The 9,725-nt window shown below is 46.7% G+C and overlaps 1 protein-coding gene across 1 annotated transcript; it reads left to right on the top strand.

Annotated features, from left to right (window-relative positions):
* Nucleotides 1-736: 736 nt before the first annotated feature.
* LOC139832742 (uncharacterized) lies at nucleotides 737-1,135 on the top strand. Its single transcript, XM_071822582.1, has one exon. It carries the CDS (start codon nucleotides 737-739, stop codon nucleotides 1,133-1,135), a length of 399 nt encoding a protein of 132 aa, XP_071678683.1.
* The last annotated feature ends 8,590 nt before the right edge of the window (nucleotides 1,136-9,725 follow it).

Raw genomic sequence — 9,725 nt, forward strand, 5'->3', positions numbered from 1 at the left:
TGTGTATCATGCACTGATAACATGTTGAAGAAAAGGGTTTATCAGTTTTTCGCGAAAAAGCATTATTGTGATTGTGCCACTAATAGTGTTCTATAATGTGCTACCGTGCCCTGATTGCTTAAACATTATGGTGTGAAGAATGTTTATTTGTAGAAGTTGTCAAAATTCATTTCTAGTACTCTACTAGCACATATTTTCTTGGAACCTGGTATAGTAGGAGTACTCCTACATGTAAAGACGATGCCATGCGCCAGTTTTTTGCATCTCGTAGGCCACTTTGGATGGTCTAGGTGTACACGTGTTGATTGGTATACGGATACCTGTGGTCGACAGGTGTATGAAAGCCATTTAACGCACAAGAACAGAACTGAAACGTGCAGACGAGCACGTACACAAGGATGCAAACAAAATACTCCGGTCAATTCCGGCACATGTAGTATTCAAAGTTGAGATATGTCCGCAAAAAGAAACTGTCGACCGGAGAAATTCTCGCAGCCGGTGCCAGAAGTGCGTGTTCCATTGCTTACGGCGATGATACGTTGCCCACACGACGGCTGCGGGGACTTGGTTGTCTACGACGACGAGTTCATCCACCAGATCGGGTGCACACATGCCTCTTGCGCCTGCCCGGTGGCCGGCTGCGCCTTCGCCTCTTCGTCGGTAAGTCTCGTATGCCACCTCGACCGTACCACGCCCACTCAATTCCAATGAACGTACGGTATCCGGTACGGTATATATGCCCACCTTGCTCTATCTGCCGGTGCCGGTACCTGGCTTGCCAAGCCTGCCTCGCGTCGTCTACGGAGAGGACGGGAGCGTGTTCATCCTCACCGTCGGCGCTCTCGGCCCGGCCGCCATCGTGTCCTTCGAGTGCGTCAGGTCGGCAACGTGGTTATGGCCGCAGTACACGGTGAAGATGTGGGCTAAAGGCGCGCGGGCGTCGGCGGGATCATCTATTGTGGACTACTCGACGGACACCGTGAAGACAGTATTCGAGGCGAAGAGCAGCACGACGCCAGCCGCAGTCGCGGTGGAAGCATCTGTCTTCCAGCTGCCGCCGCAGTACCTTGTCGGTGATGCACCATATAAGCGGCTGTGTTTTAGGGTTTGCATCGACAAGAAGAACAGATCTTAGTGTTTTTTTTAGAGGCAGATCTTAATATTCTACTAGTAATGCCCCAATTGTCCTATTTTATACTCCTATGTAAAACAATGATGAGGTTCTCCATGAGTTTCAGATTTTATCGAGATCTTCTAATTTTACAGCATATTTTCTATCAAGGAGTTTTAGGTTATTTCGAGGTCTTTAAATATTCCCATGCTTTTAATGAAATTCTGCCTACTCATATGATGATTTTGTACAAGTCTCCCATGCGGTTGCTTTTTTTTAGTTAATACTTTGCGCATAATATAAAAATAATCTCTTGATGAGATGAATCTGCCATGGCAATTTATCTGGCAATTCTATCAGCCCCACCAACTAGTACTGCAGTAGTTCCCCTGTCATCTCCTCCTCGATCACCTCTCTTCTTCTATCCCCAGCCGTCTCGCCCTCCACGCCGCCCTGTTTCTAGAGTCCGTGGTCTTCATCTCCCTCCGGCACATGCAGCTAGCCATCGATCGCCACTCTGTTCGAGAACCCAGATCAATTAATTCCAAACCTCATCGGCACACCAGCTCCCTTGAGATGGCTGGATCGAGCAAAAAGTATGACAGATGATACTCGGCTGTTTCCGGAGGTGAAGGCCCCCTTGAAGAACCCACAACGAAATTAGAACCAGCCAGTCGGTTCAGTTGATTTAAAAAAGAGAGAAATGTTGTACAGTACTGGATTAGTCCTCCCTATGTAATGTGATACGGAGTAGTTGAACAACTTCTACTTCTACCAGTAGTGATGTGACTTGTGAGTATGATGATGATTTATGATGTTAGCTAATGTCCTATTGTATTTACTACTTGATTTAACATACTCCGTATCTTGCTCACAAACTCGCTTTAAAATACATCATACTTGGTGTGGTACTGTAACATCTCAAGAGTAATACATAGATCCTTTTACCTTTTCTTGCATTGTTGTCATACCATCATGTTGCATTCATGCATATCACACCCTTGGTTTTTATAAATTGCTTTTGGTTTTGGCTTTGATCTTATGTTGCTTTACTTCTTGTTCTTCTTCTTTTCTCTCTCTTGGTTCATCCCCTCCTCTTGTGATGTTCCAAGAAAGGCTCTCCAACTATTCTTCCCCTCTCCTAACCCTAATACACATAGGTCATGCCAAAATTTTCTAAAAATTTGGTAGCACCTTAATCTCTCTTCTACTCTCCACCTTGCTATCCAACTTGAATTGAATTGGAGATGCTCCTTCTCAAATGGTTGGATTAATTTTGTAAAACTACAAACTAATTTGCACATAAAATCATGGAGCTATTCTTCCTTTCTAGCTCTATGCATAATCCCTTCTTTTATTCTTCTTCTATCATCACATGTGATATGGTGATCTTCTCATATTCTTCTCTCTTCAAATTTCAAACAATTCCTTTCCTCCAATTCATAAAACAGTTTTGTATTTTGACAAGAAAATAAAAATCAGAAAAGAGAGAAAGAAATAAAAAGAAAGAAACCAAAACCTAACCTATCTAACCAAGCCCACAGCAGCCCATCTCCCCTCTCTTCTTCTCACCGTGGTGGAAGCCCAACCCGAGGCAGCCCAATAACCAGCCCTCTTTGCATGCTAAAAACAGTAAACGGAGGCACTTCCTTTCCTTCGACGTCGCCGTCTTCCCCCTCCTTTACTGGCAAAACGCGACGACGCCGTCGTCTCTCCTCACGGCCAACCACCCCACCGTCCTCCCTTATAAAGCACCGAGCCACCTGCTCCAACCCTAGCCCTTCTCCCTCCTTCACAAGACAGCCGCCGCCACCCTCTCCTCTTCCGCAAAAACCCCAACCCGAGCCACAGCAACCCGTCGTCTACCTCCTGCCGCCGTCGCCATGAGCGCCGCCGAGGTGACCTGAGCACGGGAACGCGTTCATCTTGACCTCCTCGTCCTCGACGTCTTCTTCCCGGAGCCAAACGCGCCAAGTTCAGCTCGCTCTCGTCCACCGCCTGCCTCGACTACCCGGCCATCTCTTTCTTCTTCGTCTCCGGCCGTCTCCGCCGCTTCCACCTCGCCATCAGCCAACCCAGGGTGAGCAGCACCATCCTCTACACCTCCTCTGCATGCTACGTTCACAGATCCAGGAGAGAATCGAAACGAAAAACGAAAAACGTGTCCTTTTTACGTCTGTGTCACGGTGGCCACTTCTGTCAACCCTCGCCGCCGGTACATGTCACCTCCGCGCGAGATCTTTGCACCGTTGCAAAGCCACGACATAGATCTACACTTTTGCTGTTGGAACCTTTCCAAGAAGACGCACCGATTCGTCGCCATCTTCGTTCAAAGATCGAACCAAAAACGGTATTCAGTTTTGCTGTTCGTCGACCGTGTCGTGACCTCGACTTCCGACACTCACCGCCGATGCCACAGTGCACCTTTTTGGACCATTCCACCTCCAGTCGAATCTTGGTACCTGCCTCGTACTCAACCCGTCGAGATTCTCGTCTAGATCTGGCTAGATTCGCCATGGGCACGACTTTAAAATCCGTGCAAAAACGCGTCTACAGGAAATCGCTAGTGTCAATATTCAGTTTCAACTGTCAAAATTCAGTTAACCGAGGCGCACACCTAATCTTGTCTGAAGCTTGTTGGTATTCAAAGCCGAAGCCGTAACACACTGGTTACCAGCCCCATCTCAATTCCAATCGACCTGGGTTCGAATCTCACCGCCACGGAATAAAACAACCTTTTTGCATCGCCACGCGAGCGTGCTGATCTGTCACTGGGACCCAGCCGTCAGCGTTCCTGGCTAGATCCAGCTCGGTGAAATTCGTTTTCCCGCCCAAATCAATTCCAATTCAAAATTCCATTTTTCCAAATTTCTGTTTTGTTTACATTTTCAAATATTTTAATTTGGCACTTTTCGAATTTCAAATTCAACAAACCTGATATGTTTGAGTATCAGGAAAACATGTACTTTCCAAATATAAACTTTGTTTCAATTTTTGAATAAATAAAATTTGCCAATAATTCAATTTGGGTAATTCAAAATGCAAACTTGGATAATTCATATCTTTAAATCTACAACTCCAAATTCAATAATTTTTATATCTAAATGCATCAGAAAAATGAGAGGAATTCAAATCTTGCATCATCATGCATCATTGGCATCATCTCTGAATTGTCTAAAATAAAACTTGCAAAATGAATTAAGGTATATGTGAGGGTGCTTATCATTTCATGTGACATTAGAGCACCCCACTTAATTTTGCCTTGCACATATCATCTTGTCATGTCATCATGCATCATATTGCGCATTGCATTTACTTGTATTGATTTGTGCTATACTTTCCCTGTATGTGCTATTTGGTTCTTCTCGAGTAGACGCCGACACAGAGCAGTACGAGCACCCCCAGGAGGATCGTGCCTGTGCTTCTACCGCAGATCTGACAGGCGAGCCCACCTCTTCACCTATTTTACATTTTCTTGCTCTTTTGATCTATTGCTATCCCTATGTTGCGATTCTGTTGTGTCACGTGTCCTATTCCACCTGTTACCTATATATCCGAGATACACCTCCTCGCCCTACCTATTGTTTGTTGTTTGCCAGCTTTGCGAGTCGTAGGTGAGTTTAGGGTTTTTGTTGATATCTCGAAATGTTCGGGATATCTTGTTGGGATGTAGACACATGCACTACCTTTTCGAAAATGAAGTTGATAACTTTTGCTACAATTAAAATTGATATGGGTTAATAATATTGCAGAGGCATCGGTGAGCCCCTTTGCGAAAGCATCGGATTTTTGTCTCGCTTGTGTCCCCTAGGACCCGAGTTCTTGTTATCTGTTCTAAGACTGAGTGCGCTAACCACTCGTGGGAGGTTTTATCGGGACCCCCCATCACCCATTACCATTTCTCAAGTCTGTTGAAAAGGGGGCCACAACCTTGGTTTTATTTGGCGCATGCATGTTTATATACTGTTGCCTTCGGGTGTTTATTTCCTGTTGCCTTCGGGTGTTTTATTCTGTACTGCACTGCATAATTGCTAGATGACTTATCTAGTGCTTGGCCGTTAGTGCCCGCCTAGACGCCTACGCAACCTCTGGGTCCATCTCGGAGTACGGCCGAACTTCGTCACTGGTAGCTTAGTTGGGTGGCCCCCCTAGGCATTCTTGCAGATCTGGGAACGGTCTTGTTGTGAGACCCCGCACTTGACTATGCGGGTTCGAGCATGCGTGTATGGGATCAGTAGTGCACCCCTGCAGGGTAAATCTTATCGATAAGCCGTGTCCGCGGTTATGGACGACTTGGAGCTGTTTAACTCGATCATAGAACAACTTACATTTAATCTTGTCGCTAATAATTTGCTAATAATCTGCGTAGTAAGTTAGTACTACTACAATGGATATGGAAATAAAATTGTCAACTGTGTGAGTGCCTTGCCAGTACCTCTTGGCTAAGGGGGATCGCATCGGCTGAGTTTTGTTTGCAGAGTATAGAACTGCTAGCTTATGCGCTCTCTCACCTTCTCTGATAGACGTATGTTGCAGCGTGTCTCTATTGGTTAGTTGCTTTGCTGCCGCTAAACTCCACATATAGCCGAGCGAAGTTTACACCGCCCACCAGCAAGCATAGCTGGTCTTGTCTCGCAAGTACGTGCCACTTGGTACTTACCCTCGTTTTCTCCCTCTTTTTCCGGAACCCGATTTTCGACAAACAGGTACGACAGATGATGAGCAGTACGCTGGAGGCTACTTTGTCGAGTTCACGGACGACGACTTCGTTGAGTAGCAGGATCGCTCCTAAGGCAGCAGCCTGTGGCTTATTGGTTATGGATCCCGCTTGGTTATCTTCAGGACTCTTAGTCCAATTTGGATCTTGTCTGTACCCAGACTATTTGCTACCTCTATGTATGATGTACAGATAGGATATGTGTCCCTTTGCGTGTCATTTGGATCTTGCTCGGTAGAGCGTTGCTATATATAAACTTTATTTCCATTTTTTGTGTCGTAGATGGTCATGTTGTGATATTCAATCTGTATTCTACCCTTGTATCCTGTGCACAGTACGTGTATGTGTGAAGTGCACATGAAGGTGAAGCACTCAGGCTTGGAAAGCCTAACGTGAGCCTATGAGGTGGGTGTTGTGTGCATGGGCGTGTCGAGCTGTTGCTTGGCCTACCCATAAGCTTGGGAATGCGAGGCGACCTCGCGGTCCTTCGTAGTGACCTCATGCACATAAACCCCTCGTACCTGCGCGCTCTGGGTTTTCCTACTCCTGGGGCTTATAGACTTGGTATCAGAGCAGGACTGCCTTTAGGAGCCCTTGCAGCGGACGAAGTTGTGTCTAGAAACTCATATTTTAGTAGCTACATAGGAAAAATTGTGCGCGAGAGTAGGAATTCTGCTTTTATTTCTTACCCCACCCACCCTCCCTCTGGTAAGGAAGAGCAACGGTTTTACTCTATTCTTATCTTGTTTCACATAGGCTTGGACGTGTTCGGGGAAACCGTATTGCCATAGGGAAAAGTGTTTTTGAAAAATTTTCTGTACTATGGTTGCTTCAATATCATCTGCTATCAATCTCCACATATAATCTGTTCCTTTGCCATGTTGGTATTTTCATACTAACATCTTTTCTCCTTTGATCCGATGCCATCTTGACCACTTCCTTGTTCCGGCGCCAGACTTCTTTTCGTTATCCTCATGGAGCTACCGTATACTCCACTGTCCTGCGTGTCGAGTGGATGTTCTAGTTTTTCTATCCTTGTATCCGGTTGTATGGATCTCATGTGTACTTGAACCTTGTATGGTGTACCTTGATGAATTCTATGGATCGATGTGTTATCTGGTCTTGAATCCTTGTTCTAAGCTATATTGGCATATGTTGTTTCAACCGTCTTAATGTTTTCCCTCAACAGGATGGTTAGACCTCCACCACCCCCTGAGCTGGGACCAACCCTGTTGCAAATGACTCAACTGTTGGGTCAGATGTAGCAAACCCAGCACAACTTTGATCAAGCTCGTCAAGGCTATGGCCGAGTGATGATCCGGGACTTCCTGCAGCTGAACCCGCGATCGTTTGACTCTACGCCTGAACCGCTGGATGCAGATGATTGGGTGCGCGATGTCAACCGCATGCTCAACACAGCGGGAGTCGCCCCAGAAGACAAGGTGCGGTTTGTGACTCACCTACTGACAGGAGGGTCCGCCGCATGGTGGGAGAACTTTCTCGAGATGCGTCCCGCCAATGCGCCTGATGTCACATGGGAAGAGTTCCGGGAAGCTTTCAGGAGCCACCACATTCCTGAAGGGCTCATGGACAGGATGAAGGAGAAATTCCTCAATCTTGTTCAGGGCAACAGAGACGTGATGGTGTACAGCATTGAGTTCGCTAAGCTGGCTCGCTATGGTGGTGAAGAAGTGTCTACTGATGCCAAGAAGCAGAAGAGGTTCCGTAATGGCCTCAAGCCGGCACTCAAGTACGCGCTCACTCATGTCACGGTGGAAACCTTCGACAAGCTTGTCAACACTGCTGTCAAGGAAGAGTCGGGTAGGCTTGCATTCGAGGAGTCGCGTAAGCATACTCGAGAGGTTGGTGCTCCTTCAGCATTAGCGCCGCCTCAGAAGCGCAGGCTGTGGGTTCCTTATCCCACACCGCCAAGACAAGCTGCACAAGCTGGATATGCTCCCCGCGCAGCACACGCTGGGTATGCTCCCCGCCCTCCCACCCCGCAGCTAGCGCAGAGGACCTACCAACCTCCGCCAAGGCCTGCATATGGTGGACCAAGGCCGATGGGTCCACACGCCGACCCCACGTGCTACAAGTGTGGCCAGGCAGGGCACATATCTACCTTCTGCCCTCAGAAGCTGCCTCCACCACCACCTCGCTCTTCTACGAGAAATGCGATGGTTCGTGCACCAGCTCCGGGCCGTGCCTTCAACAACTACAACAGGCAAGGTCCGAGGGCTGCTCGTGTCAACAACCTCAACATCGAGCAGGCTGAACAAGCTACCGACGTCGTGCTTGGTACTTTGCTCGTTAACTCTATCCCTGCAAATGTTCTGTTTGATACAGGAGCTTCACTTTCTTTTGTGTCGCTTCCGTTCTCTCAAAAGCATGAGTTACCGGTCGAGTACTTGTCCAAATCTTTCACGGTTGTTTCTCCCGGAGGAATGTTGGAAGCGCTAAGAATAAGTCATGGCAATCAAATTCAGATTGGAAACCATGTGTTCCTTGCGTCCCTCATCGAGCTAAGATCTTCTGGTATCGATGTCATTCTTGGCATGGATTGGTTGAAGGCCAACAAAATTGTCATTGATTGCGCCGAGCATTCAGTTTCTCTTCCTACTTTGTCAGGAACCTTGACCTATACACCTTCTCAGACACCTTCCGTTCAGCTCTTTGCTTTGAATCCTAGTTCTCTTCCAGAGCTTGAGTCTATACCGGTGGTTTGCGACTTTCCTGACGTCTTTCCTGAAGAACTTCCAGGTATGCTACCTGACAGGGCTGTTGAGTTCGTCATTGAACTAGAGCCTGGTACAGCTCCTATCTCAAAGCGGCCATACAAAATGGGTCCAAATGAGTTGGTTGTACTCAAGAAGCAGCTTGACGAGTTGCAAAAACTTGGTTTCATTCAGCCAAGCACTTCTCCATGGGGATGTCCTACCATCTTCGTGAAGAAAAAGGATAAAACTGATCGATTGGTGGTTGACTACCGCCCTCTCAATGAGAAAACGATCAAGAATACATATCCTCTTCCTCGCATCAATGAGCTATTTGATCAGCTTGCGGGTGCAACTGTGTTCTCTAAGATGGATTTGAGAAGTGGTTATCACCAAATCAAAATCCGCAGAGAGGATGTACCCAAGACAGCCTTCAAAACTCGTTATGGTCTCTATGAATACACCGTCATGTCTTTTGGTCTCACTAATGCTCCTGCCACTTTCTCTCGGTTGATGAACTACATTTTCATGGAGTACCTCGACAAGTTTGTGGTAGTCTATCTTGACGATATCCTTGTCTACTCCAAGTCCAATGAGGAGCATGAAGAGCATCTTCGCCTCATCCTCATGAAGCTTCGTGAACATCGCCTTTACGCCAAGTTCTCCAAATGTGAATTTTGGCTTCCTCAAGTCGTCTATCTTGGTCATGTCATTTCGGGAAAAGGCATTGCTGTCAATCTGATGTCTACGCACGCTTCTATTCCTGTAGACAGTGTTGGGCCTCCAAGAGCAGAGGTTTGTAGAACAGCAGCAAGTTTCCCTTAAGTGAATCACCCAAGGTTTATCGAACTCAGGGAGGTAGAGGTCAAAGATATCCCTCTCAAGCAACCCTGCAATTAAGATACAAGAAGTCTCTTGTGTCCCCAACACACCTAATACACTTGTCAGATGTATAGGTGCACTAGTTCGGCGAAGAGATAGTAAAATGCAAGTGATATGGATGAATATGAGTGGTAATAACGGCGCCAGAAAATAGCTTGCTGGCGTGCAGTTGACGTGGGAGTTAGAAATCTTTGTGGTATAGATGGTGGTAATATTGCAGGAAGTAAAGATGCAGTAGAACAGTAAATAAACGGTGTTTGCAGTATTTGGAAACAAGGCCTAGGGATCATACTTTCACTAG

Source organism: Lolium perenne, chromosome 6 (genome assembly GCF_019359855.2).
Source record: "Lolium perenne isolate Kyuss_39 chromosome 6, Kyuss_2.0, whole genome shotgun sequence".
NCBI classification, from domain to species: domain Eukaryota; kingdom Viridiplantae; phylum Streptophyta; class Magnoliopsida; order Poales; family Poaceae; genus Lolium; species Lolium perenne.